General features: G+C 38.8%; 5 protein-coding genes and 1 pseudogene across 9 annotated transcripts in view; 3 read left to right on the top strand and 3 right to left on the bottom strand.

Moving 5' to 3' along the window:
- Positions 1-1,027: 1,027 nt before the first annotated feature.
- On the top strand, positions 1,028-8,376 carry LOC113686773 (uncharacterized). Of its 5 annotated transcripts, XM_089189008.1 has the most exons (7): positions 1,030-1,228; positions 1,353-1,466; positions 1,785-1,854; positions 4,562-4,782; positions 5,975-6,034; positions 6,457-6,743; positions 7,666-8,376. In XM_089189008.1, the coding sequence occupies exons 4-7, from the start codon at positions 4,661-4,663 to the stop codon at positions 7,875-7,877; spliced, it is 681 nt and encodes a 226-aa protein (XP_089045134.1). In that variant the 5' UTR covers positions 1,030-1,228; positions 1,353-1,466; positions 1,785-1,854; positions 4,562-4,660; the 3' UTR covers positions 7,878-8,376. The 5 variants fall into 5 exon arrangements, with proteins under 5 accessions (XP_027060243.2, XP_089045134.1, XP_089045135.1 ...); XM_027204442.2 differs by lacking the exon at positions 1,353-1,466 and having other exon boundaries at positions 1,028-1,228; XM_089189009.1 differs by lacking the exons at positions 1,030-1,228; positions 1,353-1,466 and adding an exon at positions 1,586-1,692.
- Positions 8,377-10,152: 1,776 nt separating this feature from the next.
- Positions 10,153-15,050, bottom strand: LOC113686774 (uncharacterized). The gene is made up of 4 exons (XM_027204445.2): positions 14,872-15,050; positions 13,311-13,349; positions 12,295-12,458; positions 10,153-11,099 (listed from the first exon to the last, which is right to left on the bottom strand). Exons 1-4 carry the CDS (start codon positions 14,973-14,975, stop codon positions 10,942-10,944), a joined length of 465 nt encoding a protein of 154 aa, XP_027060246.2. The 5' UTR covers positions 14,976-15,050; the 3' UTR covers positions 10,153-10,941.
- A 519-nt stretch (positions 15,051-15,569) lies between these two features.
- On the bottom strand, positions 15,570-17,247 carry LOC113686776 (uncharacterized). Its single transcript, XM_027204447.2, has 3 exons — positions 17,006-17,247; positions 16,337-16,375; positions 15,570-16,071 (listed from the first exon to the last, which is right to left on the bottom strand). Exons 1-3 carry the CDS (start codon positions 17,101-17,103, stop codon positions 15,861-15,863), a joined length of 348 nt encoding a protein of 115 aa, XP_027060248.2. The 5' UTR covers positions 17,104-17,247; the 3' UTR covers positions 15,570-15,860.
- Positions 17,248-18,306: 1,059 nt separating this feature from the next.
- LOC149036839 (uncharacterized) lies at positions 18,307-21,955 on the bottom strand. The gene is made up of 5 exons (XM_089189010.1): positions 21,618-21,955; positions 20,065-20,115; positions 19,748-19,771; positions 19,021-19,142; positions 18,307-18,670 (listed from the first exon to the last, which is right to left on the bottom strand). Exons 1-5 carry the CDS (start codon positions 21,698-21,700, stop codon positions 18,564-18,566), a joined length of 387 nt encoding a protein of 128 aa, XP_089045136.1. The 5' UTR covers positions 21,701-21,955; the 3' UTR covers positions 18,307-18,563.
- A 973-nt stretch (positions 21,956-22,928) lies between these two features.
- Positions 22,929-24,459, top strand: LOC149036838 (BTB/POZ domain-containing protein 6-like; annotated as a pseudogene).
- Positions 24,460-26,102: 1,643 nt separating this feature from the next.
- Positions 26,103-27,829, top strand: part of LOC149036837 (BTB/POZ domain-containing protein 6-like) — a 1,893-nt gene continuing 166 nt past the window's right edge. Inside the window, exon 1 of the mRNA XM_089189006.1 lies at positions 26,103-27,829. This exon is cut by the window's right edge and continues 166 nt beyond it. Coding sequence (XP_089045132.1) covers positions 26,198-27,520 — 1,323 coding nt within the window. The 5' untranslated portion in view covers positions 26,103-26,197 and the 3' untranslated portion in view covers positions 27,521-27,829.

Raw genomic sequence — 27,829 nt, 5'->3', positions numbered from 1 at the left:
CTGTCTCTAAATCCGCTTACCTGAAGAATCTGCTAACCTGTAAAGTGAGACTATTGTAACGTGACCCGTCACAGAAGTAAGTTTACATTGAAGTTTTTTAATTTAAAAACGAGATAAGGAATTGATTTGCGTTTGTTCTGATTGCGAATTATAAATTTATTTCTTTTAGATCGAATAGTTGTTAAAGCTTGGCTTGATATTAAGTGGTTTGTGGTGGTCATTTGAGCTAACCAGTTCCGAGTAAGGAAACAGACCGTAAAGGTGATACCCCTTACTTTTCTCTGATCTTGAATAATTTTTCCCCTGACTTTCTCCTGACCCGAAACAACCATACCTGCGACTCAGGGAAGAAAATTTTTAGAGTTTGCACAAAGGTTCTGTTTCGCATGCCTCAGCAAGTGATGTAATGTTTCGAGTGTTTATGAGAACATGAGAAGATTAAATGTTGTGATGTAGTAAATAAGAACGGGCAAAAGTGGGAAAAAACTGTTATCTGGAACTCACGAGAAACCGATAAGGGGTCTTTTAACCAAACAGAGAGTACCACCAATTTTTCAAGGATCATTGGTCGAGAGCTATGTACAATCAGAAAATAGCCTATAAACTGGCATGAAATTGTAACCAACAGTCAACTCTTTCAGCTGTCAACCATAGACAAAAGACTATTTTTATACAGCAATCGGCACTCTGAATGACGTCATATCACTCAAAAGGTCAACGTAGAAGGAAATTTTAAAAATGCCAGAGACGTCAGCTTCTAATGACTCATCGTTTTTACGTGGTAATTCCTTGCAAACCCTTTTTTATAAGAAAGGTGGTCTACTTTTCTTTAAGCAGACAAAATATTTTCACTTGCACTTGCCTAAGACTGCCATTTTAGTTGTAACCTGTAAGGACTGTTAGAGTATGGTTATTTCATCCTATTATTAACCTATTCATTCATTTATTTATTTACTGAAGTTTCAAATACCAATACGTCATTCCCAGCCAAGAAAAGTCATTTTTATGTCAACAGATTTAATATTACGTGGGAAACTGCACACACTTTAATTAACTGAGGAACTAAGATTCCTCTCAACCAGTTTTTTTAAAGAAAACTGGTAAGCCCTGATACGAGCGAGCAGGATAAAGAAAAAGATTTGAGGCCCCCGTAAGGATTACGTCGGACCGCGGACCTTCCAATATCACGGCAAGATGCTCTAACTTCAAAACCACTTAGCATTCCATGGTAAGCCAGGCCATAAATGTGCCAAAACACACAATTTTGCCTTGTGATCGAGATTCAGCTTTTGCATCTTCGGCAATCTTAAGTGCTAGAAAATATTTTGGTAACCACTCTTGCAAATTTGCAGAAGACAAATGGACAGTATCTTCTCAACTGGTTGTAAACATGGACGTCGATTGTGAAAGTAGGGACCCGCTTCCTGTGTCGTCGATAGACAAAGAAGATTCGGTGAAGAGAAAAAGTAATTGACGTTTTTGCGACATACATGTCAACAGAAAAGAAGTCTCTAAGAGATATATGACGCAACATTGAGACGTTTACTCAAATATCAATAGACCAGTCAAAATTTGTGACAAATTTGCATACAAATGGTATCCGTAATCTAAAGGCTAATAAGCTGTACTAGGAAGCATTTGTACAACTTGGCAGATTAGCGAGTTTGGAATACTTTCTCCGACATATTGCACGTCTTTGCACTGTTCGACAACTAAGATGCCACGAACTGGCTCTGTTAAAGTTTAAAGTTTTGTAGAGTCTCATGTTTTTTTCTCGACCCTAGCAATTTTGGCCAAAGAAGCGCACATCTAAACTAAACGGACTAACTGATCTCGATTACAAGAAAAACAAAGGTAAGTTTTAATGGTTTGACTTAGTCGTATTATGCATTTCACTTCTTTCAAAACTTCTTAATACTTTGTTACCACAACTTATTGAGCCAGTAGTTGCACCATTTAGAGCCAGACGCAACATAAGTTCGAAAGTGGGACACTTAAATTTCCATTTAATGAACTCACAAATACTTATCCTTCTAGGATAACTCACCCGCTGAACTGCGGCTGATATCAATAACTAGTTAACAAAATTTTGTCGCTAAAAGAATTGGCCTCTCTCCACAACATAATCAGAGAAGAATTGATAAAATGCCAAATCTCATTTAAAATTTTTTTCTGACAGATGCAGCTGCATATAAAAATTTATTGCATAGTTCAATCACCGAAATATTTTTAAGGGTTGCGGACAAAGGATAAACTTCAAGCCAATCTCCTAGGGAGTTACGCTTCTTGGTGCTCAGACTTGGCACCAAAGAATCGCAAATTTTCTCTCTCTCATCAAAGCTTTATGAACTCTTAGGCTGTTAAGGCTCCAACTCTGAACCATTAACAGACAAGTGAAATTGTCTGCAAGGAGTGCGTTACCTTCCTCGACACCTTTCCATCGGCAATATTTCATCACGTCAATTATGCGCTTCAAATTTGCGTCTATGTCAAAATGTCAGCTGCTACCTTTTTCTCATTTTATAGAAAGAAACAAAATTATGAAGCCCAGAAGAAATGTCACAGGGAAGCTAAAGTTTGACTTATTTCAATCTTACTGTCAGCTTTTCATGGGATCAAGTTGCACCCTTCGTCAAATTGTTTTTTATTGCTCAAAATCCACACGTCTCGGTTTGTTTGTATTGTTGTTTTACCATATTCAAACAATAATTAACCCCATGATCAGTCTCGTAAGAGCCATTCAATAGGAATTCGTCGCATTACCGCTTGACGGCGACTTATTGTGGAAGACACTCAGGACTAGAGAGTCGAGAGATAATTATAAACCCTTTTGGTGGATTTTAACGTCTCTATTCTTTTTAAAAAGAAATTAAATAAAGAAAGTTTACGTTCGTTGACATAATGTGGTAAAACAGACACCTCTACTGCTTTAAGACATATTTATGATGCTTTAAAATCAGGTCAGACAATCCTATTCAACAAAGAATTTTTTGTATCTGACAATTTTATGATATATTTAAGTGGAACTTCCGTACATTTGCTTTCACAACCAATTACGACGCATGAATTTGTTAAATCTTAGAGCGCTTAACTGTTCAATTTATCACAAAGGTCACACCAGGATTTAATTATATCATTCTTGTGAAAAATATCTGCCGTACCTGGCACGGCCATTGAGAGGAAACAAACGGTATCTTTAAGCACCAACCCATGTTTAACGCAGAAAGATCAAACAGGCCTGGTCGACACCAGGATTGCGGATACGCTGAGTCGAGGTTGAAAAGGTATTGAAATAACAGAAAGAAATACGATCAGACTATTACGGAAATGAAAAACTGTTTGCTTAGTCAAGGCAACTGTTGTTAAAAGCTTTGGGTGTCACAATCGTTACAAATTCTGTTCGTGTACAAGTAAAATTTTTTAAAACTTTGCGATAGCGAACGTAACGTCATCACAAGGGAGCTCAAGCTTTATCAACTATATACTAACTATTAGTTATTACGTCTTGACGTGCAACTTGTAATGGTTTCTATAATTCCCACCGGTCGGAAATGGCATATTCAAGGTAGCTCTTGGTGAGCTAATAAGCGCCAAAAAAATTCGCCTGAAGCCTAATTAAATATTTTACATCAGAAGTACCTTGATGTTGTTCATGTTGTGTATTTTGTCGTCGCATTAAGCAGTCCATAGTAACATCTTGACATTAAATTCGCTCTCTTTCCCTAGAGCACTTCTTGCAGACGTTAGTATTTGTATACATGTGATATACGTACGATCTAAGTTGCCAAAGAACTTACTGCAAACTAGTTCAGGGTGCTAAAAAGGCGTAACCCGTTTGAAGTTCAAATTCTACTGGAGGACTTAAAGTTTTTTATTCCCGCGATCTGAAAACTTGATGTTAACATTTCCCTTTACTCACAGCTTATTATCGTATTGCAAAAAGCTGCGAGAGGTTATTATGTTTTAATTGGAATATTGTGAATTATGCCACAGCCTAAAGATCTCCCTCCAAATTTCAAACGTGAACTGAGAAGGCATTTAAGAATGATAATTACAAAATGTTCCTTCAAAATCATTAAAATCTAGAGCGCATGAAAAGTCCCTCAAGAGAAATTAAATTAATTGATCTTTTCAGTGCGGAGCCTAAAAGATGAATCCTTCAAACCGCGTACAATTAAAATTATTACAACGCTGAAACAATTTAAGTATTAATGAGAAGTCAATGCTTGACTGAGAACTTTCTTGTCTTCATTTCCCTAACAATTGTGCGATATTGTCTGGAGTGTAAATTGTTCTTCAAGACTGTCAAAACATGCAGAGGCCGTTTGTGCGTTCACACTTCCATCGTAAAAACACAGCGAGGATGTTTGAAAAATTTTTGTAGAATTAGGTCTTTTTTGGAACAGACATTTCTCTGTCATGTGGTGCTATATGAATTTGCGCCAAAGTGATTCACTTCTTTGTTATTCAATTGTTCGGAAAGAGGTTTTACTGAGAAGGACTCCACGTGTGTGACTGTCTCTGAAAGCAGATTAATGACATGACTATTTTTGGTGCTTAGCTTTCCCCAATTGCTAAAAAGATCTCTTGACGAGCTAGACGAGCGTACTTCCGGTGGAATCAAGCCAGGATCTTTTCCGCTGCTTTAGTGGAGTTCACGATGACCGAGATCATAGACCTAGAAGACACATCACAAGACCTGGACTACGACAGCCTATACAGCAAAGACAGTAACAATAATCGAACAGATGTGGAATCGCCAAACGACTCTGGGTTGGATGTGTAAGTAGAGTCTCATGCTGCTAGACGATTCTTTACTAATCTGACCGAGTAATACTGTGGAACTTTAATAGGGTTAAAAGGAAACTCTGGCGTCCGCCTCGAAAGCATATTTTTGTTTCGTTGCTGATTAAAGTTGTAGAAACACCTCATGCTTTTAGACGATTCTTTACCAATCTGACCGAGTAATACTGAGGAATTTTTAGAGGGTTAAAGGGGAAACAGCGGTGTCCACTTCGAAAGCAGATTTTTATTTCGTTACTGATGAAAGGTGTAGAAACACGGTCAAAAGTTATTTCAGTGATCTTCAAGAAGAGCACGTAGTACATATTAGTGGCTGCGTGTACTTTAGCCTAAAAATACTCTGCAGCTATCGCTACAGCCACAATAACAGAATAAAACGCTCTATCTACATTTCTGGTCGGATCAGTGAGATTTTGTGAAGTGATAAGAGACTTAAAAGATTAAGAAAGAATATCAGGTACTAAAACGGAAAGGTATAGAGTAAATGAACAGAAGCGTGTGATGTGATTAGCTTTATTGTAAACAAGGCTAAAATCAATGCAGCTAATTAGCGTAAACTCTTCATAGATGCTCTTAAGGGAGGCACTCCTTTAGCGTTAGAAGTGAAATTTCACTGTTCCAAGACAATTGGCGGAGGATCTCAACCGTTAGCCGTAAACGGCCAAAAATTAGCTCTTAGGCGTAAAAATTGAGGAATTTACACAGTTAGTTGTTTAAAAAATTAACAGTAAAAATTTTCTGGTGACCACATGTAGAAGATATTAACCGTAAGCCGTGAATTGGCCACAATTTTAACAGTTAGCCATAAAAGTCATCATCTATTTGGTGTTACTCAACCGAAACATCTTTTTTTCGAGTCACTCATACTCTAATCATAAAGAATTTATCGTCTTTTCTTCATCCTTACAATCTGATGCAACATCCAGTGTAGGAAAGGTTTGTAAGGAGTAAATTTTTAATAAGTAATCTTCTAAATCCCAGAAGTAAGAAGTGGACAACATAGGAGATGTTTTGTTTTTCGCATATTGCAAACCGATTCGCTTAAAGCACTTGTCCGGTGTAAACAACTGGATGAACAGTCTCAGTGACTCAGCTTGTGTCTGGCCTTGACTGAGAATAGTTAGTTACCTTGAAACTTTCTAAATTTTTATGTGGTGTATTTTTTTTTCAGCAAACAGCCACGTCTAATTACAATCAAGTCTTACACTGAAATATGTATAGAGGCTGGAGAGTAAGTGAAAATCTATCTCACAATTTTCAACCATAACGCCATTTGTTTGTTTTTGTTTGGTTTGCTTATTTTTTTCTTAGTCTCTGTTTTCTCAGCCGGCCTTTAGTTTCAAAGCCATCTAAGTTTAAGAGCCTTCCTGCAAAGCTGAAAGAATTTTGAGAAGGTCTTTACCTATTACAATCAACAGCGCTTTAAAAAGTTTGGCATATGCATCGCCTTATGCATCTCTGGATTGAGAATAATTCAATTAGAGATGAGATTATCTCGTCTCTCTTAAATCGTCAAAGGATTGTAAAAACAAATTCTATCGAAAACTAAAAGCTATGCAAACCCAGGCCCACTAAAAAAGGTTGAGGTCACATCAACGCCACTTCGAAAGGTATACACCACTTAAAAAGAATGTTTTTGTTACTTCTAATCAGAACCACAGAAGAATCCTCTCCGAGAGTCAAACCAAAGTTTAAAACAGACACAAAGTTCAAAGACTCCGAAAGAAGCAGTAGACTCGGAGAAGTAACGCCAGACCCAAAACGAAAGTTCTCGAAACCCAAAGCGAAATTTCCCAAAAGCACAGATAAGGTGAACGTATGGAGCAAACAAGAAAAAGCGAAAGCGAAGGAAAGAAAGCGAGCACCATGTTGGTTGGTAGTTTTTGTGTTCTGTTGTGGTGTCAGCAAAGAGCACCAGTGGTACAGCCTTCTGGGCAAAGGTGAGCGTGTTTTATTTTTTAACCACGAAGAGTGCGTTCTAATCTCTCCTTACAGCATCACCCTTGAATCAAATATAAGGGTCAAGACCCTGTAATGAGAAAACAGGAAGTGATCATCAGTTAAGGAAGCTCCTGATTGTCAAATCAAATTCTCCTTGGCAGTATATCGGAGGAAGTGTAAAGAGAGCACTGTGACTGTAAAGAATATAAATACCAAAGACAGAGTGTTAAAGGTTCATTTCTCACAAGTCTGGTTGTTTCTGTGTCATGACGAGAAAGGGAAGGGGTGATTCGATTTCTATCTCTTTGTTAAGGCGTTTTCCTGCTCTCCCTCGTTGCGAATGTATTTGCATCTTTAACCCTTTCACCCCTGAGAGTGATTAGCATCTAATTTCTCCTTACAATATCACCCCTGAATCACACATTAAGGTTATGAGAATGAAGGAAATGATCACCAACAAAAGAAACTTTTGATCATTAAACAAATTCTCCTTGTCAGCACCTTAGGAAATGTATAAAGAACAGTATGGAGAACATGCATAATGACATTGGAGTGTGAAGAGTGAATTCGCTGACTCATGTGTTCTCCTATCATATTTATGGAATTTTGTTTTGAAGCAATTTCTCCGTCTTCATGGTTATTCTACACATTTTACTTTCAGGCGAAAAGATTAAGAATCTAAAGCTTTTAGCGCCAGAAAATGGGACAGTAATTCAACTGCAAAGCCTGAAAACGTTTTTCAATCTGCTTTCGTTCTCAACTTGTCAATTGAGAGTTTGTGGACCCTGCCTTTGGTTCTATCGGTGCGAGGAGTTGGGAAATACATTTGGAACATAAGCCGTACTGCCAGCTCAGTGCTACAATATTTAATAGGTTAATGTGTGTTTTTTTTTAGCAACTGATTTTTTTTTCCTCATGCAGGTGCTTTCTTGACGTTCTTTATGGCCATCGTGTACCTAGTAGCAAGTTTAACTATTCTTCCTTTCCTGATCATCGCGGCTGTAGTTGCGACAGTTTTCTTCAGTGCCGGTATTCTGTCATACCTCGCTCTTTCTACCAAGAAAGTTGGCGTCTCTTTTGACGATGATGGTGACGGGTCATGTCTTGGCGCGGTTTGGGGGTCCTGGGTTTAGTTGTTCATGTGTATTGAGGATAGTCCAGACCTCAGTTTAGCCTCATTTTGAAAGCGAGGATTCTCTCGATTCCGAGGTGATGACGCACTATTGAAGTACCGTCAGAGAAAAGTCGGTTTACAAACAGATTCCGCTCACAATTTGGTTGTCGATTACTGAACCATTTAACTGCTCTCCATTACATCATGAGTCCGTTATCCTTGCAAAGGCGATTACAAAATTCGCATGCCGCATGAGTACGGAGATTTTCGGAAACTTTTTATCATCACGTACAATTAAGGAATTTGACTTACTGTCCTTCCAGGATAAACTCGGTTGAAAACAATAACGGAGGAGCATTGAGAATCGTCACGAAAAATATAAAAAAGTGAGGGGCGATAATATTGCATTCATGATCAGAAAGGCAGATCTTTACGGACAATTGTCTAGGAGTATGGCCTGAGATCAGTCAAATACATAGCAAGAGATCAGGAACGTCAAATACAATTTGGACATTTAATGATTGGCTACGATAATTTGTTGAGAAGGGGTGTGGATCGTGTAGCCCCCCCCCCCCCCCCCGACATTCTTCTCTGCTCCTATCAGTTTTCTCACAGGCGGCCCAAGCTCCAGCTGTGAGATGATCATCTTGCGCAATAACAGTCATGGCGGAATTATAAGAGTTTGTATGGGAATATTTACGACCGCTCTAAGGAATAAAAAAATACGTCAAATTCTCAATAAAAATACTTCACCTTACTTCCACAGTGTATAAGGGCTTTTCTTATGTACGTTGAAAACCTCGAAATGAACAACTCGCTTAAATGGGCTCTGTTCATCAAATTAAGCGGTCAGATAACAAGTGATACACTGTGGAAGTAAGGTGAAGTATTTTTATTGAGAATTTGACGTATTTTTTTATTCCTTAGAGCGGTCGTAAATATTCCCATACAAACTCTTATAATTCCGCCATGACTGTTATTGCGCAAGATGATCATCTCACAGCTGGAGCTTGGGCCGCCTGTGGTTTTCTTTGTTGAGGGATGTCTTATAATTGTTAGTCTACATAATTTTATTAAAGTTCACCATTGTCATTTCTCTTATAACGAACTAATCAAGAGTTTGACTTTACTTGAGATTAAACACTTCCATTGCCAAGAGAATGTGATCAAGGGTTGAAACAATCAGCCGCAGGAACTCACGTAAATATAAAAACTATATCTGGCAGTAGTCAAAGCCAGGTGCATGCCAATTAAAATAGCAGAAACGGATTAGAAATAAACAATATATTGTCGAAAACGTGAACAAGCTGTACCATGCTTCCTTTGTATATCACGGTTGATTCACTTGATTTAACGATTCTACTTCAACGCTTCGGTTAACTCCTACTCACAACTCTCGGCTTATTCGAAAAGAACACACACTAAATGTCCCGTTGCAAGCACGTGGAACAGTGCCATATATAGGGCGATAAAACACGTGCCGCATATATGTTCGTTTGGTTATGTAAAGATAGACGAAATCACCTATAAATGTCAATCAAATTAAGAATAATTAACGTATCGTACAGTTTCCAACAATATATGATAAACGCTTCGGTTATCCAATACTTGGCGAATCAATCATTAATATAAACTGGGTGACGAGCAAATTCATCGTAAAGGTTTCAGAGGAAAGGAATCACTGCATTAAATGTCCTTTTTTCAGCAAAAAAACGGTCAAATTCTGGTGTTATCTCTGGAAATCGGATTTTTCGTTTAGCCCATGCCCATGAAATTCTTCCATTTTGGACTCCCTTAAATTTTAAACAATTCACACTCATAAATGTTAGTGAACCCTTAAATATTGTCAATGACTTTGGATTGAAGAAAAAAGTTCTTCCTTATATAAATCAATTCCACCACATTAAGTTTCCATCTTAGCGCCTTAGAGGAGTAGAATAGAATGAAAAAAAAAATAGATCACTTAAAAATTTTCAAAAAAATTTTGGATCTCAACTTGAAATTATGTTATACAATTAGAGCAGTTTTCAACTAAGTGTTAAAGGTAATTCGGGATTGCTTTATTTTCACTTTGCCTCGCTATGTGATTGGTCCAGGAAACCCGTTCCACTTTCTAAACCAATTAGATTCAAACCCACAACAACAACTTTGTCGCTCACGTTTTCCCGCGTAGAGTGGTTTCCTTGATTGTAGTTGAGTTCTTATTGGCTCCTTGTAAAATATCCCTTGCTTTGATTGGCTTTTGCGATTACTTTGGTTCTTCAGTGTGCTCTATGATATCGATGAAAATTACGTTTTCAATTTTAAATTTTAAAGTTTTTTATTTAATTTTCATTACTACAGTACTTGTACATTATTTCAAATGAATAGTCAATGAATATACTGATCAACTACAACTCAACGTCAACGAAAATTAATCATAATCTGGGGTGTGCAATGTTTTCGTGAATTCAAAGTAAAAGCAAATTACAATGATTATTACTTCCAAGTTTTCAGCCCAGCTATCTCTATGAAAACACTTTAAGAGACAAAATTTTGACATTGTTCTAAACAGAATCAACTGAGATTACTGAACCAAATGCTAATGTAAAATCCTAAAGGAATCAGATCCTGGCTGAAGAAAAATTTGCGCTCGTGAGGTCACCAATGACCTGGTTGGCATAAATTTTCCGTCAACAGGGCCAAAACAATCAGGAATATCTTTTCTTTGCAAGGTCACTTTTTCTCCGTGAGTGTGGTCCCTGATCAAACCCACTGAGATTTAGAAAGTGTTTGACTTTTCATGCTGCGGCCAAATAAATCTGTTGTGTATTAGGGTTCGTTATATACTACTATAGAGCAACGTGTGCACAGACCAAGTGCTTTACACAACTGCTTTAATAGAATAACGATGAACGTAATTAATATACTATGATAGATACATGGATAATCACGTGACTGCGGATAAGGGTGCGGTAACCAATAGAATAAAGATTTTGTAATAGCTAAGGTATTTATCCAATAAGAACAAACACTACAAAAACACAGACATTAGCTTATGGTTCATAATGCTTCCCAGTCAAGCGAAGACCAATTGTTCCACTTTATGATCTAAAAATGGGTCTGTCTACGTCGCTATCATCTTTACAACAGCCAAGAGGATAACATATGCAAAGGCACAACAAGTAGATGATCAAAAACGGCAGCAGTATGGTACCCACGACCAAATAAAAAAGCAAAAGGACAATAAGCCAGAAACAGCCTACAAAGGGAAAAAAAGAAAGACTCAACGACCAGATAATTTTAAGTAATTGATTGCGTGACGCCTGACAGCGTCACGCAAATACTTCAGCTCCATCCGATTTGCTCGGAAATTTATTCTTGAAAGGACAGGTGATGACAAGGAAGCCTGGGACGAGAGTTGGGGTGGGGCGGGGGAGGTAAATGAGGGTGGGGGGGGTGTGGGTTTAGTGTATGGTATTAGTTTTCGCTGATAAAAATAAAATTATTTTATGCGTGGACACGAGTGGGCACCTTGTTGGAAAGCTCAGGGTAAGAAGCAAAGAACGAGGAGAGCGGAATAGAAGCAGATCCTATCTACTATGACTGCAAGAAACTTTAGAGTCCAATCTAATTTTATCATACAACGGAGTGGGAATTTGTCACATGACCAGAACCATGAGTATGTGTCTCACTTCCAACCGTGTGGCTTCGTAGCTCAATTGATGTTAGCCTTCAACTAGTATCTGGGAGGCCCGGGCTCAAATCTCGTCGAAACCAGATCTTTTTTGTGGCTTTGTTATTTGCAGCTCACTTGCGAAGATCATATCCTCCATTTTTTTCTCATGCGCAGGTCAAAATAAAACTATTTTCTTTCCATAATATTGTGTGTTAACCAGATAAGTGATGAGAATAACGAAAAATACCAATTTAGGAGTAATTAGTTGATCCAATACTAAATTCTCTGAACTTACATTCTAAGAAGTTTATGGTTGACAGTAAGGAGAATGACACATTTGATATGGGAGTTAAAGGGTTCAGGGACCGATCATCGCCTAAGGGGGGGGAGGGGGTAGTGAAGTATTTTAGTGGGGATCACGTGGTTTTTACGGGAAACGGAGGGGGAATAAGTCGTCGCTAAAAGAGGAGAATATGGAACATACAGAGCCTTATGGGTGAAGCAGGTAGATGTTACTATGACTACACCAAAATCCTCTGACCCTTCCTTCCCAGTTGGTAAAAAATGACTACACCCAAAGCAAGGCTTATTTAGGCATTTCATAAAATATCTCGGGATCCCTAGAGGTTGAAAGTTTTAAAATAAGAGAGAAAAAATGCTTCTTTTCGCAGGACTGCGAAAGCAGATGCAAGGAGCATAACAGAAAGTAGCGTTGTTTAACAAGGGTCCTAACATTTTAAGTATAGGGTCATTTATTATTATGATAAATTGTTTTCACCTTTTCCTCTCAAATTGTACCATTTATATTCACTGTCACATGCCAAGCAACAGTAATCTGTACAGCCTCTCTCCTCTTCGTAGCTCACTGCTGGGTTTGGGATTGGATACCGAGGACCGCCTGCTAGCATAGGGCGCCCACCTTGTAATGCGGGACGGTGGCCGCTGTAAATACAGCAGTGGAAAGGTTCGATCACATTTCGATAATTTCTTAGCTTTGTCCATTGGTTATAGAGAAGCTACGTCGCAAAAGTGAAAATCGCTACATTACAGGCTACGTTACTTTTAGCAAAGAGGACACTGCAATACATCAGTTTGGTAAGAGAGGAAACTACAAAATGGGAAAGTGGACCAAAAGTTGCGAGGATGGATTGGATAGAGAACTGATTAAAACAGAATCTGAATGACTTCGCAAGAGGCACAACGATTACGAAGTCCCTTTAAGGTAATTTTCAACTAAATGTCGGAAATGACTCAGATTTCGCTTTTTTTTTTGCTTTACTTCGCCATGTGATTGGTCCAGAAAACTTGCACCACCCCTCAACAAATCACATGCAACATTAAAACCAACCGCTTTTTGATCTCTCGCGTTTAACTGCGCTTCAAGGCAGTTTAATTGTTTTTACGTTGCGTTCTCACTAAAATATTTCCTCTGCTGAGGTACATGTTGAGGTTTTTTCGGTTTTGGTTTTACGAGTCTCAGTCTGGGTGAGTACTAAAACGCCCACATTCTACAATGCAGCCCTTGTTGTTTTGTTCATGAAAACAACACATTGTTGGCAATCGATTTTTCAAATTTTCTGTCTACACTCGCGTCAGGGGTGGGGAGGGCAGGGTTGGTCAATCTTATACCAAACTGAAGAAGAGGAGGTTAAGGCACCGGTAACATAATGGAAATGACCAGATTTCCACTTGCATCTGCGACCGTATTTTGCGTTGATTTCCTCGGAAATGGGCTCAATCTGTAATCTTTAAAGTAACAGAAAACTTTATAAAATAGTAGTTTTTGGTAAATACCCCACTTGCTCCACAGTATCCACTTGAACAGCCACAACTCTAAGAAGCAAAAGAAACGAACCACTAGTAAATGTCTTCCAAAAAGATATACCATACAGCTATTGTTGATGATATAGATCTTTTTCTGGTGCTACCATTGTTCAGCCTTCGTTGGGAAGGTATTTTCTTGTCGCAATACTGGCTTATCGCACAGCAAATGGAAAGTAGTTTGAGACTTTCACACGTGTATCATTTGTTCACTGATTCATTCATCCTGACAACAATAGTATTTATTTCTACTTTGTCCTCCGGTTACCCGCTAAGAGTGACTAGCATCTAATTTCTCCTTACGATGTCACCCCTGAATCCAACATTTAGTCGGGAGAATAAAGAAACTGATCACCAACTAAAAAAGAACTCTTTTGGACATTTTAGACAAATTCTCCTTAAGTACCACAGGAGATGTAAGGAGAACAGTTTGGAGAACTTGCATGCTGATTTTACGGCTTAAATAAGAGTTAGAGTTATTTATAATAAGATACATGAAAAAATTACTCAGTTCTGTTTGGTAAAGATAAATACAGTTTTCAGATAATTCAATGCAGAAGAGGGTTAATTCAGTGCAAAGAAGTAACAAACCAGACTGAACAATTCCTTCACCTGTTTAGCCGGACTTTGAACTATTTTTCGCCTTCGAGATGTGAAAATATCATTGTACATTATTGTTTTGATCGAACCCCACGCTGCATTCACATGTTATGCTCTAAGAGGAAAGCAGGCGCCGCTGGAGACATTGGAGACCTTTAGCATTTAGGACGGCAACGCCAAGAAGACGTTGATTTGAAAATGTATATATATTTTAGTTGGAATCTCGCGAATTACTAGATGTGATGACCACCTCTTGCGGCGCTGCAAGTTAACCTCAACATAACGTATGAGAGCGGCGTTGAGTTCCCAAATGGAAACTTTAATAATTTGCTGTCGGGGTTCCTTTTCTCGGACAAAGCAAATTTTGATGATTTTGCGTTGTTAGTTTGCGGAGGACGGCTGAGAAATGTACACAGTTTTAAAAGGCGCGTGCTGAGCTATTGTCCTGCTCATTAGATCTTTTGTTTTGCCACGTCCTCGCTGCAGTCGCCGTCGTGGTTTGTTAAGGAACTTGAGTGAAACCAAAGTTCAGTCTCACATTTTACCACATTTTCTTGAACTACCATAAGCCTAAAGAATGACTTTGCTGTGATCAAATTGTGTTAATTTAACTTCTAATTAAGAGAAATTGACGTAAAGAAAGACTACGGGACCCTGTACGATTTCTGAGACTAAATCGACGAAGTACTTCCGCTTTTCCGGGAATTTGGACACAGCCGCACAAACATGGCTGATCTCCTTTCAATTCAAAATTAGTTTCTACGACTCGGGCGAGATTAACAAGAAAATGGATCTTAGCTGGAGAATCTGGCCCCAAAGTTTACAAAAGAAGAATATAAAGAGCTTTTAAATCCAAATGAATCTTGATTATAATCGTGAACGTGAAGTCTGCAAAGCGTGGTGAATAAACATACTACAGATGTCTAACACTAACCCTTCATCCGTGGCAGCTATCACCGTCTTTCTTGCCACTTCAACTCCTCCAATCCTTGCTCGTTCTTCTTGAACGGCTAATATCCCCTCTCCTCTGCTGTTCATTTTAAAGTCAGTTCTGTTTCAGTGTTACTCACTTCGATCTTCCAGCGATGCAAGGGTGTACTTAAGCTTTACCCAGGCTATCTCGTTCAAGGAGTGCCTGGTCAAAATCTAACGGTATGTTATTTCCGCTGTCTAAATCATCTGTCGGACTGTCCGTAAACATTTCGTGGAACAGAAACTAAACAGATATGAAATGTTTTAAGTAACAAGGAAAACTTTCGCATATGAAAATAAAAACTGGACTTGCCAAGAACATTATGAGAGCACAGGTCGTTGAAGCATTGAGATGGAATACAGTAAATAACATGTTTAATCAAGCCATTGAGGACATAGTATAGCAAGTAATAATAACAATTTTGATGATAATAATAGTTAGGTCTTAAATCTACGCATTGAATTTAATATGCATTATATTTTACTGTTAAATGAATTAAGAGCGAGACAGGGGCATGGACGAGGAAGACCACCGAGCGTGAGCTTGTACGTGTGTGACAGTTAGACTGAGTGTCACCTAGCGTGACGTAGCGTGAATCAGCGTGACTTAGTGTAGATTGACTCTTTAGTAGTATGATCCTCAGCATATCACAAAGGTTAACGGATATAAACGAGGTTAACGCTTTATTTACGATCTTAGTTTGAATGGAAATTCCATGAAAAGAAATCTCTGAGAAGAACAAGCTTTAACATATACATTTTCAGATAGCCGCAACACCGGTATTGCAGAGGTCATGGGTTCAAATCCCGTACGGGCCTGAATTTTTTTCAGGTCTCATTTCAACTACTAGTTCAGCAGTGTTTATAGCTGCGAGGACCGCTTATATCTAATTTCTTCACCGCAGTGCACACATATGATTTTCATATATTTCTAGTATTCATTCACATGTATTAGTTACACAACAAAATATCAACACAACATCGCAATGCCTCCAAACATTCATTACATTCTTCTGGTTTCTCTAAGCAACAACATAGGCTTTCCCAAAAGCATTTAACACACTCCATACAATTAGTACAGCACATCTCACAGCTGCAGTCACTGGACGGGGAAGCACCTCCAACAGCAGGGCTAAGGTACGATGATGCAGAGATTGTTGTGCTGAAAATATCAAAAAAATATATGCTGTTGCTGAAGAAAGTGCATAGCGGTAGCTTGTGTGGAGTGTTTATGAAGATAAAACGATAACGCTTTCCCTCCCCTTCTCTTCCCATCATGTGACCATGGGAAACCCTTTCCAATCGAAAAATTGGGACGCACAATTCTCGCCACCTTCTTACGCCCCACCCCTCCCTCCTCGACCTGTTTATAAATTATTGCAAACACAATGTACAATTGAAGTTGGTAATATATTCAATCTGCATACCTCACTGGTTCAGCAGTAATCACTTGAATATCGTCAACACTAAAAGCACAACAATAATAAGTTCGTTAATGATAATTCATACAACTATACGCAACAACACATCGAAGATCATCAACGCTTATTCACATAATTACGTTCTAAGGCTTACATAAGTGTCACTAGTAGAGGCAGCAGAAGCACATTAGCAGGCTCAGCAAAGACTTCGAAATTGAACAGAATTTTTAGTTCAATTCAAGCCAGTGCATGCGTGAATTTGATGTTAAATAGCTAACATTATTTTGGAGGACATGAACGGGAAATCGGTTGGTAATATGCCATTTGGAAGCCAAACACTTTATCTGTTCTTTCCAAATTTGCAGGAGCCAAAATTTAGTACTTCATGAAAAACTGGTCTTTGTTTCTGATACGGTCGACTAAGAACTCATTGAGTTGGACTGACATGCACTTAATTTTCTAGTGCGAACTCGTAAAGTAACAGCCGCTGAGTCACGCGTCCCATCAATCATTGGCAGATCTGCTACCATGGTTGCATTTCAATTAACTATTGATGATTGTCATGGGAAAGGGCAACATTTATCAACATTCCAGACACAAGGCAAAGGAGCTCGAAAAACGGATTTAACGTCAGTCTAAACAACGCCATGATGAGATGAGTGCACAGACACTAACCTTTCAGCTGTTTTCAGTGGCACCGAATTGAAATCCGTTTCCACGCTGTGTTCTACACCAAAAGCCACCAAACCTGTTGTATCTTTTCCATCGTCCATTTTAGGTTTAAAACTTGTTCCTAAATCACCGAAATTCACTGACACTTTTGATTTACACGAAGAATTCCTGCAACTTTATATCTTTAAAAGTCTCGTGACACGCTTTGAATGCGTGACCTAACATAAAGCGATCGCATAACGGCTTAGTCACGCGAGATGCAAAGATTTAGACCGTAGGAGGTACTAATTCAGTTAGTTTTTTCCCAAACTGGTAGCTGCATTTCTTGCAGGTTATTCCAGCCAAAATGTGCCAACTCTGGCTACCGAAATCAATTCATAACTTGTTTAATTCTGTAATAGCATCAAGACATTGTAATAGTGTCACAGTGCTTATCAAGTAAATTTACAGATAACTTGTTAAGAAGTAAATTATTATTTTTGTAAAATAAATATTATTATAATGGATGAAAATGATCAGAAAAGAGTTCGATAATCTCTCTTAGTTTGAATTAGCCGGTGATATTTGGTCTTCGAGGGCAAAGTTTACACTCCCAGGAGCTCATTAAGTGATGGGCTCCTGACACTCCTTAACATCTCCACGAAGCACAGCTTCTTCAACCGTATTTCAAACCCTTAAATCCTTAAGAGCGATCATGTTCTAACTGCTCTTTACGATATCACCGCTGAATGCAATCATCATTTATCACCTTGGGTGGGGGGGGGGGGAAGGTGAAGGATTTTTAGTCGATCACACGGTTTCCAGGGGAGAGCAGAGGGGTATCAGGCATCACCAACAGAGTGTAAAGGGTGGACTGTGGAGAATTAACTACCAATGAGGGGGGTCATAAGAATACCATGGAGCCTTTGCGGAGGGGGGGAAGGGAATCAGGTTAATTTCATCGTGACATAATCAAAATCCTCGGACCCTCCTCAAGGTCTCCGAACCCCCCTTCCTGAGGCTATAAATAATAACTGGTCCTTCAGTCAAAATCATAAGAATGGAGATGATGACCAACTGAAGAAGCTCCTGATAGAAAAGCAAATTCTTCTTGTCAGTACCATGGGAAGTGTACAGAGAACAGTATGGAGAATATGTATCCTGATATTAGAGAGTAAAAGGTTAAAAGTCGAAATTCTAGAAGTCTTCTCCCCTCACCATCTCCCTATCCGATTACCCCTTCCCCCCTCCCCGTGTTGATTAGTACTGCAGGTTTACATCTCAAACTCAAATCTTATAGACTCGGATTGTTGGCGGATTACGTCTTTCGACTTATTTACTATTTCCTTTATTAAATCATCTGATAGTGTAAGACTTGAAAGCCACCAGTTTAACTACAGCTTGAGTAAACGCTCAGATAAAAAGCTACTATTAAGTAAAAATTTACCACCGACACAACGATTTCTACAACACAATTTTGCAAAAAAAAAGTATTACTAATAGTATTTTACTTGTTAAATATAAAGTGCTACGTAAAATAGAGTAAAAGCAAGTATTTCACCACTACGATCTGATGTCGTCACTAATCCTCGCCGCAGAAGGCAAAAAGACAAAGTAACATGAGGTAGGCTAGTAGGATAGCTCCACCGATCAAATAAGCCACGAGAAGTAACAACACAATGCAGAAGCCTGCCAAATAACAGAAAAGCACATTTCAACCAGATTTTACGAGAGAGGATATGGAAGAACATAACATTGCAATTAAGCTGAGTTTTTTTATTTTATCACCAAACCTTGTGCGAGCTGGTGTCAAATAGCCCTTCGTGGACGCTGTTACAAAAACTAGAATAATTCATCCAAAACTGACAAACGTAGACTCGTAGTTTCTCGTGGGGGGGGGGAAGGGGGGGGAATGGTTCAGGAGTGAATGAGAGCGAATGCCTTGACAGTATTGTAATTGACAAACTTATACGTGTGGTTTTTTCTGGAGAAGGAGTCAGTTGTTAGGCCTGCTTCTGTTACAATAACCACGTACTTACCCTTTCCACCTGGTTCATACCACTCATATCCACTATCACACTTGAAGCAACAATCCACCCAACTGAACTCTTTTGGTGGTGGGGGAGGGGGTGGTGGGGGCGGAGGTAAGGCGGGGTACGCACTGAAGAGAGAGAGGAACAAAAAAAAAACAAGTATTACTGTTTAGGAAAAAGAGGATGTTCAATACTGGGATATGATCAGGCTAAGAGAATGAATTTCCTATACAGGGCTTGAATTTCAACGTTTATCTCCATAAGTTAATTTAGACTCAAAGTATAGCGTCGTCAAGGAATAATGTGGCAGAAATATATCGTTGACCCTAAATGTTTAGATGGAGAACAACTATACCCCGCACTCGTCTGTTATTTTCAGATCTTCCTGGGATCTCAGAAAACGGCAGAGATCTTCAAAAATCTTAGACGATCTCCTAATTTGATCTTGCCCATGTTCCGGTGTATATTGTGATCTTGACCTACATCTTCCGTGGTGGTGACGTAATAGTGAGTTCACTTCAAATATGAACTCTGGTTCGCCTTAAAGAATATCATTTTTATTATGTTTCCAATCTACATTCGATATAGTTTTCTGTTGCATTGTAATTTGTCAAACGTAGACCGCATCAACAAATCTACAACTTATAGTATAACGAAAATACAATTTGTGATCGAGTCAAACAAAATATCTGCGAAATAGAATGGAAATAAAAAAATTACATTCTGATCTCACCTCGGCTGCACAATGGCAGGTACACTAAAGGGGAGATGAAAAAATATCCTAGCGTTAGTTCTTTAGTAGAAAAGGAAAAAAAAAACAGCACAAATGTTCTGGCTTCTGTTCATTACAATAATTACCCCAATTTCTTGACCAACCCCTTTGTTTGCCCTTATCGTACCAATTATAAATCATAACCCCCCTCCCCCACCCAAATCACAACCGTCACTTGCAAAAAAGAGGTTGAAAATAGATGCGAAAAGTTAGTGAACTTCACAGTTCCTAACTTCATGATACTTGCTCATCAATGATATTTTCCATTCTTTTCTTACCTTCCAGGCAAACTGATGTTTCTAGCTTCTACGTATTCCCTGGTTACAACGCTGGAAAAAAAGAAACTATAATTTAATAAAATCAAACACAAATGTCCAGTATTATAAAAGTTTTCACCGTAAATAAACTAAATCTAATGGATTGTGCAAATAATCTCAACACTGTTAGGAAATCATTGATGGCTTTTTAACCCCCCTGTCATATGCAAGTACTTAAAAATTGTTGCTAGTTATTGATTTGATTTGAATCCTCCAGATCTTTAGTCTATAAATTCAATTGATAAATTGATAAAAAAAAAATTTTAATGAATTTAAGCAATCGAGAACTTTTTCTGTATTAGCATACTGTCATCTGTACACGAAGGGACGGCTTGGGAGAATTTGAGAAAATTATGCAAACCCGAGACGCAGTCGAAGGTTTCCAGTAACTGCACCCGTAATATTAATAGGCCTTCTACGCTTGAGGAAGTGGTCAACCGAAAAGAAAACATCGTGGGATGGATTGTTAAAAGGCGACAGATTCGAAAGTCTACGCATGCTCTTAGCGAAGTTCTATTCCATTGCGTAATATTTTGCGACAAAGAAAATAGACATCTTTCGAGTAAGATTTATCGCGTTTCCTTCGGCGGAATTTCCTTAGGTTTGCTAGACCGTTAAACATATTTGTGCTCCTCCAAGTGCCTGTTGATTAAAGAATTCTTAAGACCAAATTTGAGACAGAGGAAGAAAACACAAAATCCGGTAAATGGTGAGGAAACCACTAGTTTCAAAGGCAAAGCCAAATCATCACGGGCGAGCGCCTCCCTTCGTGGAACCTTAGCTTAATTACGAAAATCATTTTGATAATATTTACTACAGCGAACGATAGTCTGAACCTTGCTCATTGCCTTTTGATGGCTTTTAGTGACCTTGAAGAGTGAAAACATAAAAATTTCTTGAAAAACATTACACTGGCGCGCGCGCCAACATTGAGCAAAAACCCCATGGAGCCTCCTTAAGCCTACAACTGCGACGGTCCTCAGTATCGCCGTTTAAAGAAGGTCACTAAGAACTTACGGGATTTAAACTGAATGGCTTGGCCGGTGTTGACAGGCGGAACATAGAGGATAACGTCTAAAATTCAGTATTGAAGACGCCTTGGTCACACAAATTTCTGATAATGACTATTGTTAAGAAAGGCATTAACGCAATTTTGCTCTGCGTTAGTTATCATTAGTCATAACTCTCGCTGGCTATGAGTACAAGTTACGCAAACAGTCGCACATTTAATTTCATGAATGAGTTTACTCTTCTAGTGACATTTACTTCCGTGTTCCTCAATGGCGGTTACTATCCACAAAATACCAATAGTCATCGAATGAAAAATGTGTGAAGCAAGAAAAGATATTCACGGCATGCCATTGTGAAGTTTTCGTTTGAAGATCTAACGAGTTCCACCAGAACAGTCAATCGACAGGAACAGTTCTGCTCTTACCAAACGTACGGATTATGCCGAGTTTGAAATCGTTTGCAATTTTCTAAATAATGAAGTATTGTTGAAATTAGAGACTCACCCTTCCTCTGTAGCAGCTACTACTGTTTTCCTCGCCAATTCAACGCCTCCTATGACTGTTCGCTCCTCTTTGACAGCTAACATGGCTCCGTTGGAACTGTGACCTCTTTGTTTCCAAGCTTAATAACTCCTTCACAGTGTAAGTTTTCAATTGATGTCCAAGAATCTTCCCTGCGTGGGTGTGTATGTCTCTCTCGCCTCGCTGTTTCGTTTGCTTACTCAGGGCCAAAAAAACCGTTCTCCTTAGGTCTAGTTAAACAATTAACGAACACCACTAGCATTGCGTGCGATATCGCTAGACAAAAAAAACCTTTACCTTGAACTCTCTGATTACTATTGACAAATCAACTGCGTATTTACCAATCACATTCCGTCAGTTGACAATCACAAGTTAGGCAGTTACTCCAGCATAGATTAAGTTTCAAATTCTTCCAAATTTTAGTACCGTAATATTTCAATTTAGCGCCCGGAGCGCTTATTTAATTTTGGCACCACGAGGGAAAGTGCTTATTCCGAAAAAGGAGCGCTTATTTCTTTTTCTAGAAACGGCAGAAAGTGAAACGAAGCTTTGATGTTCATGTGACTCAGGATCAAAAAGACTGGAAAATGGATTTGTTGTCCCTGGATCCTTCCTTGCTTGAATGACCAGCCAAGCAATCGACGGAAAATTTTAGAAGGAATCCATCGTTGAAGGATCTGTGCCCTCACACCGATATAATGGTTCAGAGATCAGGACTAAGACCAATGTTTCTGTCGTGAGGCTTTAAGTATGCAATTAACCCTTTAACTCCCAAGAGTGACCAAGACAGATTTTCTCCTTACAATATCATTACAATATCAAGCAGACAAGTTTATAAGATTATAAGTTGATCCAATACCAAATTCTCCAAACTAACATCACAAGAACTGTATGACAGACAGTAAGGAGAATTACTAATGAGATCTTGGGAGTTAAAGGGTTAAAGGAAAATGGACCACAGTCGATCTCAATGAACACGTACTCCAATAGTGCTATCACTGAAACAGAATAGGTGCGTGTATTGGAAAAGGGGCGCTAGTTGTAATGGCGGTGCTTAATCAGTAGAGACGCTTACTAGAATAGAGGCGCTTACCAACCAAAATAAATTTGAGGGGGGTCGCTTGTCACAGAGGGAACGTTTATTATAAGGAGGGCGCTAAATCTAATTACCACGGTAAACAATTTCCAATAGATCTCTTGTTTCATGTCAACAACTGAGGTGTTGCTCGGCAATTTGACAGAAATGCCCGTCATAAATGCATGTTACTCTTTTCAAATACTAACTTATTTCATAGTTTTGGCAAAAAAAGCATCTCAGCCTGGAGTAGATTACGTAGCCGCCAATTTCGTGACGGGAGGAGCCTGCAATGAGTTCAGCGTTGCTATCCTAGAGAGGAAGAGTGTTAAGTTGTTTCTCACTATATGAGGAAAAATCTGCTGCGGATACGAAGCTGGAGCATAGCAATGGCTGCTGAAGAAAACTGGCAGACAAAACTCCAAACTATCGTCGAGAGATCCGCGTTTATTTTCAACAACGAGATGCTAAGCGACGTGAAATTTGTGGTTCCTGTGTCGAGTGGAGAAAGCAAAAGTACGAAAGCGATCTCAGCTCATAAGTTTGTGCTAGCAATCAGTAGTCCTGTGTTCTTTGCCATGTTCTATGGTCAAATGGCCGAGACCAAAGACTGTATTGAACTACCTGACTGTGATTACGACAGTCTGTTGGAGTTGTTTCGCTTCCTCTACTGCGACGAAGTGACTTTAAGCGGAAGTAATGTGATGTAAGTGATGTACTATACTTGAAAAAGTACATAGTGCCTTCACTCGTTGAGAAATGCACGAAATATCCTTGTGATAACGTGACGGGATCAGACGTGCTTAGTAATCTGCTGCACGCTCAGAAGTTTGAAAATATAGATTTGGAAGATCGATGCTGGGAAGTGATTGAAAAGCAGACAGAGGAAGCTGTGACGTCAGACGACTTTGTGACAGCTGAGAGATCTGTTGTTGAATCTCTTGTGAATAGAGAAGTGTTGAGCGTGACGGAAGTGGAACTGTTCAAAGCTGTTGATCGCTGGACCACAGAAGAAGGAGGACGATGATATGATGAAATGCTACAGCAATGTCTTGAAAACCCCTTTAACATTTTTGCAGGGAGCAAGGAAGAAGCTTCCTGTATTTCGAGTCAACAGATTTGACGATTATTATGAGCCAACTACAGCTAGTTGGCTGACAGTGTTCACTTCTCCGTGAACAGGCCTATTAAGTTGCTTGGAATTCAGCATTTTGGTTCTGATGGTGGTGAGCACACAATCTCCACTGAGGTCAAAGATACAGCCACTAACTTAACTGTTGTCAAACGATCAGGAACATTCAAATCAGAAAAGGACGCGAACAATATTTATTATGACTTTTTTGTTTTGTTTAATAATCCTGTCTGCTTGGAGGCAAATAAGCAGTATAAGTTAGAGTCACTTATCAACGGTCCGGTGTCATGGAGCTGAACAGATGGGCGAACGTCTGTTGAAGCAGAAGGAGTGCAATTTACTTTCAGTGATCCAAAAGATACTGGCAATGGCACCATTGTAGCAAAAGGCCAGTTTCCAGCTTTTATTTTCATCTGAACTGTATCTGTATCTACGTACAGTTGATATCAATATCCTGACTCAGTTAGTTTTAAATAATTTTATAATAATTTATAGACTTATATTGCGCAGTTATCAATATAAGAATTTTCAATTACGCATTACAATTAAGTGTTAACATTTCAACCCCTACAAAGATACTAAAAACTAAAAATTAAAAAAATAAAAATAAAAAAAAATTTAAAAAAATAAAATAAATAAATAAATAAATAAAAAATGATCACTAAGAAAATGTAAAAATATGAAATTAGATACAAAGAATTAAAAAGCTTTGGCAGATAAAAAAGTCTCAATGGCCTTCTTAAACTTGTTTAAAGATTGGGTGTTTCTGATAGGGCCCGGAAGATCGTTCCACAAATTAAGGGGCGGCGGCATGGAAAGATCGATCGCCGAGCGTGGTGAGTGTTTTTTATATTGCGAAATTGGTCACAGTATTTCTTACTGGTTATTACAGCTAAAATGTGCAAAGCCTTGCTAACAAAATGAATTGACTCAAATTAATCATTTTGTGATAGCTATAACCCTTGTTACCCTAAGAGTGACCAGCATTTAATTTTCCTTACAGTAATCACGCTGCTAGATCGTTTGTTAAGATCGTGAGAAAGTAGGAAATGAACGCCAACCTAAGAAATTTTGATTTTGAGCAAATTCTCCTTATCAGTACCAAAGGAAATGTATAGAAAAGAGTATGGAGAACATGAATTTTGATGTTAAGCTGTAACGGGTTAAGTCATTGAAATAGTGTCATGGAGACTCAGTTATTGTAGCTCAGAGCTTATCAAGTCTATTTACAGATAATTTTTTTTCGTTATAACGAATAAAAATGATCACAAAAGAGTTTGACAATCTTTCTTAGTTTTGAAATTAGCCAGTGATATCTGGTCTTTTGGTGCAAGGTTTATCCCCGGTAATTTCTCTATGAAACACAGCTCTATCGACACTTCCTCTTAAATCCTTTAATCTTTAATAACGATCATCTTCTATCTTCAAAAAGAATGGAAAAAGGACTTGTACCTCACGGCGATATAATAGTTCAGGGGCTGAGCATAAGACCAATCTTTCTGTTGTGAGGCTTTAAGTGAGAAATTTACCCTTTCACTCCCATAAGTGACCAAGACAGAATTTCTCCTTACAATATCAATACAATATCGAGCAGACAAGCGATAAGAATAAAGAAAAATATCAGTAAGGGGATTATAAGTTGATCCAATACCAATTCTCCAAACTAACATCACAAGAACTGTATGACAGACAGTAAGGAGAATTTCTAATGAGATCTTGGGAGTTAAAGAGTTAAAGGAAGATGGATCACAGTCGATCTCAATGTCTATGTACTCCAACAGTGCTATTACTGAAACAGAATAGGTGCGTTTATTGGAATAGGGACGCTAGTTGTAATGACGGTGCTTAGTCAATAGAGACGCTTATTAGAATAGAGGCGCTTATTAGAATAGAGACGCTTATTAGAATAGAGGCGCTTATTAGAATAGAGGCGCTTATTAGAATAAAGGCACTTACCAACGAAAATAAATTTGAGGGGGGTGGTCGCTTATTGGAGAGGGGGGCGCTTATCATATGGAGAGAGCTAAATCTAATTATTACGGTAAACAATTCCAGTAGATCTCTTGTTTCATGTCAACAACTAAGGCGTTGCTCGGAAATTTGACAGAAATTCCCGTTAGAAATACATGTTACTGTTTCCAAATACTAACTAATTTCATAGTTTTGGCAAAAAAAAATAACATCTCAGCCTGGAATAGATTGCATATCACGCCATATAGTGACGGAAGGAGCCTGCAATGAGTTCAGCGGTGCTATGCTAAAGAGGAAGAGGCAAACTGCCGCTATCGCTGAGTGTTAAGTTGTCTCTCACTTTATATATAAAACTGCCGAGATTACCGAAGCAGGAACATAGCAATGGCTGCTGAAGACAACTGGCAGACAAAACTCCAAACTATCGTCGAGAGAACCTCGTTTATTTTCAATAACGAGATGCTAAGCGACGTGAAATTTGTGGTTCCTGAGTCGAGTGGAGAGAGCGAAAGTACGAAAGTGATCCCAGCTCACAAGTTTGTGCTAGCAATCGGTAGTCCTGTGTTCTTTGCCATGTTCTATGGTCAAATGGCGGAGACCAAAGACTCTATCGAACTACCTGACTGTGATTACGACAGTCTGTTAGAGTTATTGCGCTTCCTCTACAGCGACGAAGTGACTTTAAGTGGAGGTAATGTGATGCAAGTGATTTACTTGGCGAACAAGTACATGGTGCCTTTACTCGTTGAGAAGTGCACAGAATATCTCCGCGACAATTTGACAGCAGCAAACGTGTTTAGCATTCTGCCATACGCCCAGAAATTTCAGGACGAAAATTTGGAAGAACGATGCTGGGAAGTTATCGAGATTTTCACCGGGAAAGCTGTGACGTCAGACGACTTTGTGATAGCTGAGAGATCTGTTGTTGAATCTCTTGTGAAGAGAGAAGTGTTGTGCGTGACGGAAGTGGAACTGTTCAAAGCTGTTGATCGCTGGGCCATAGAAGAAGGAGAACGGCAGGGACTTACACTTGATGGAGAGACGAAGAGACGACTTCTTGGAGAGGAAATCGTGAAAGGAATTCGCTTTCCGTTAATGTCATTAGCGGAGTTTGCTACGGTAGTGTGTGACACTGCTATTTTATCTAGGAAGGAGACTGATGACATGATTAAATACTACGGCAATGTCTTGAAAACTCCTTTACCATTTTTGCAGGGAGCAAGGAAGAAGCTTCCTGTGTTTCGGGTCAACAGATTTAACAATTATGGCAACCCAACTACGGGTCCAGGTTGGAATTACATTAATGGCTTCCCTGACAGAGTTCTCTTCTCCGTGGACAAGCCTATTAAGTTGCTTGGAATTCAGCATTTTGGTTCTGATGGTGGCGAGCACACAGTCTCCACTGAGGTCAAAGATACAGCCACTAGTTTAACTGTTGCCAAACGATCAGGAACATTCACTTCAAAAAAGAAGACGAACAATAATTATTATGGCTTTTTTGTTTCGTTTGGTAATCTGGTTTGCTTGGACGCAAATAAGCAGTATACGCTGGAGTCACTTATCAACGGTCCTAAATCATGGTACGGAGCAGACGGGCAAACATCTGTTGAAGCAGCAGGAGTGCAATTTACTTTCAGTGATCCAACAGATACTGGCAATAGCACCACGGTAGAAAGAGGCCAGTTTCCAGCTTTTACTTTCATCTGAACTGTATCTGTATCTACGTACAGTTGATATCAATATCCTGACTGAGTAAGTTTTTGCGAAATTGGTCACAGAATTTCTTACTGGTTATTACAACAAAAATGTACGAAACCTTGCTAACAAAATGAATTGACTCAAATTAATCAATTTGTAATAGCTACAACCCTTTTTACTCTAAGAGTGGCCAGCATTTAATTTCCCTTACAGTAATCACGCTGCTACATCGTTTGTTAAGATCTCAAGAAAGTAGGAAATGAACGCCAACCTAAGAAATCATGATTGTTAAACAAATTCTCCTTATCAGTACCAAAG

The sequence above is a fragment of the Pocillopora damicornis genome, chromosome 12 (assembly GCF_964200805.1).
Source record: "Pocillopora damicornis chromosome 12, jaPocDami1.2, whole genome shotgun sequence".
NCBI lineage: Eukaryota > Metazoa > Cnidaria > Anthozoa > Scleractinia > Pocilloporidae > Pocillopora > Pocillopora damicornis.
This window is presented reverse-complemented; position numbering and strand designations above follow the sequence as displayed.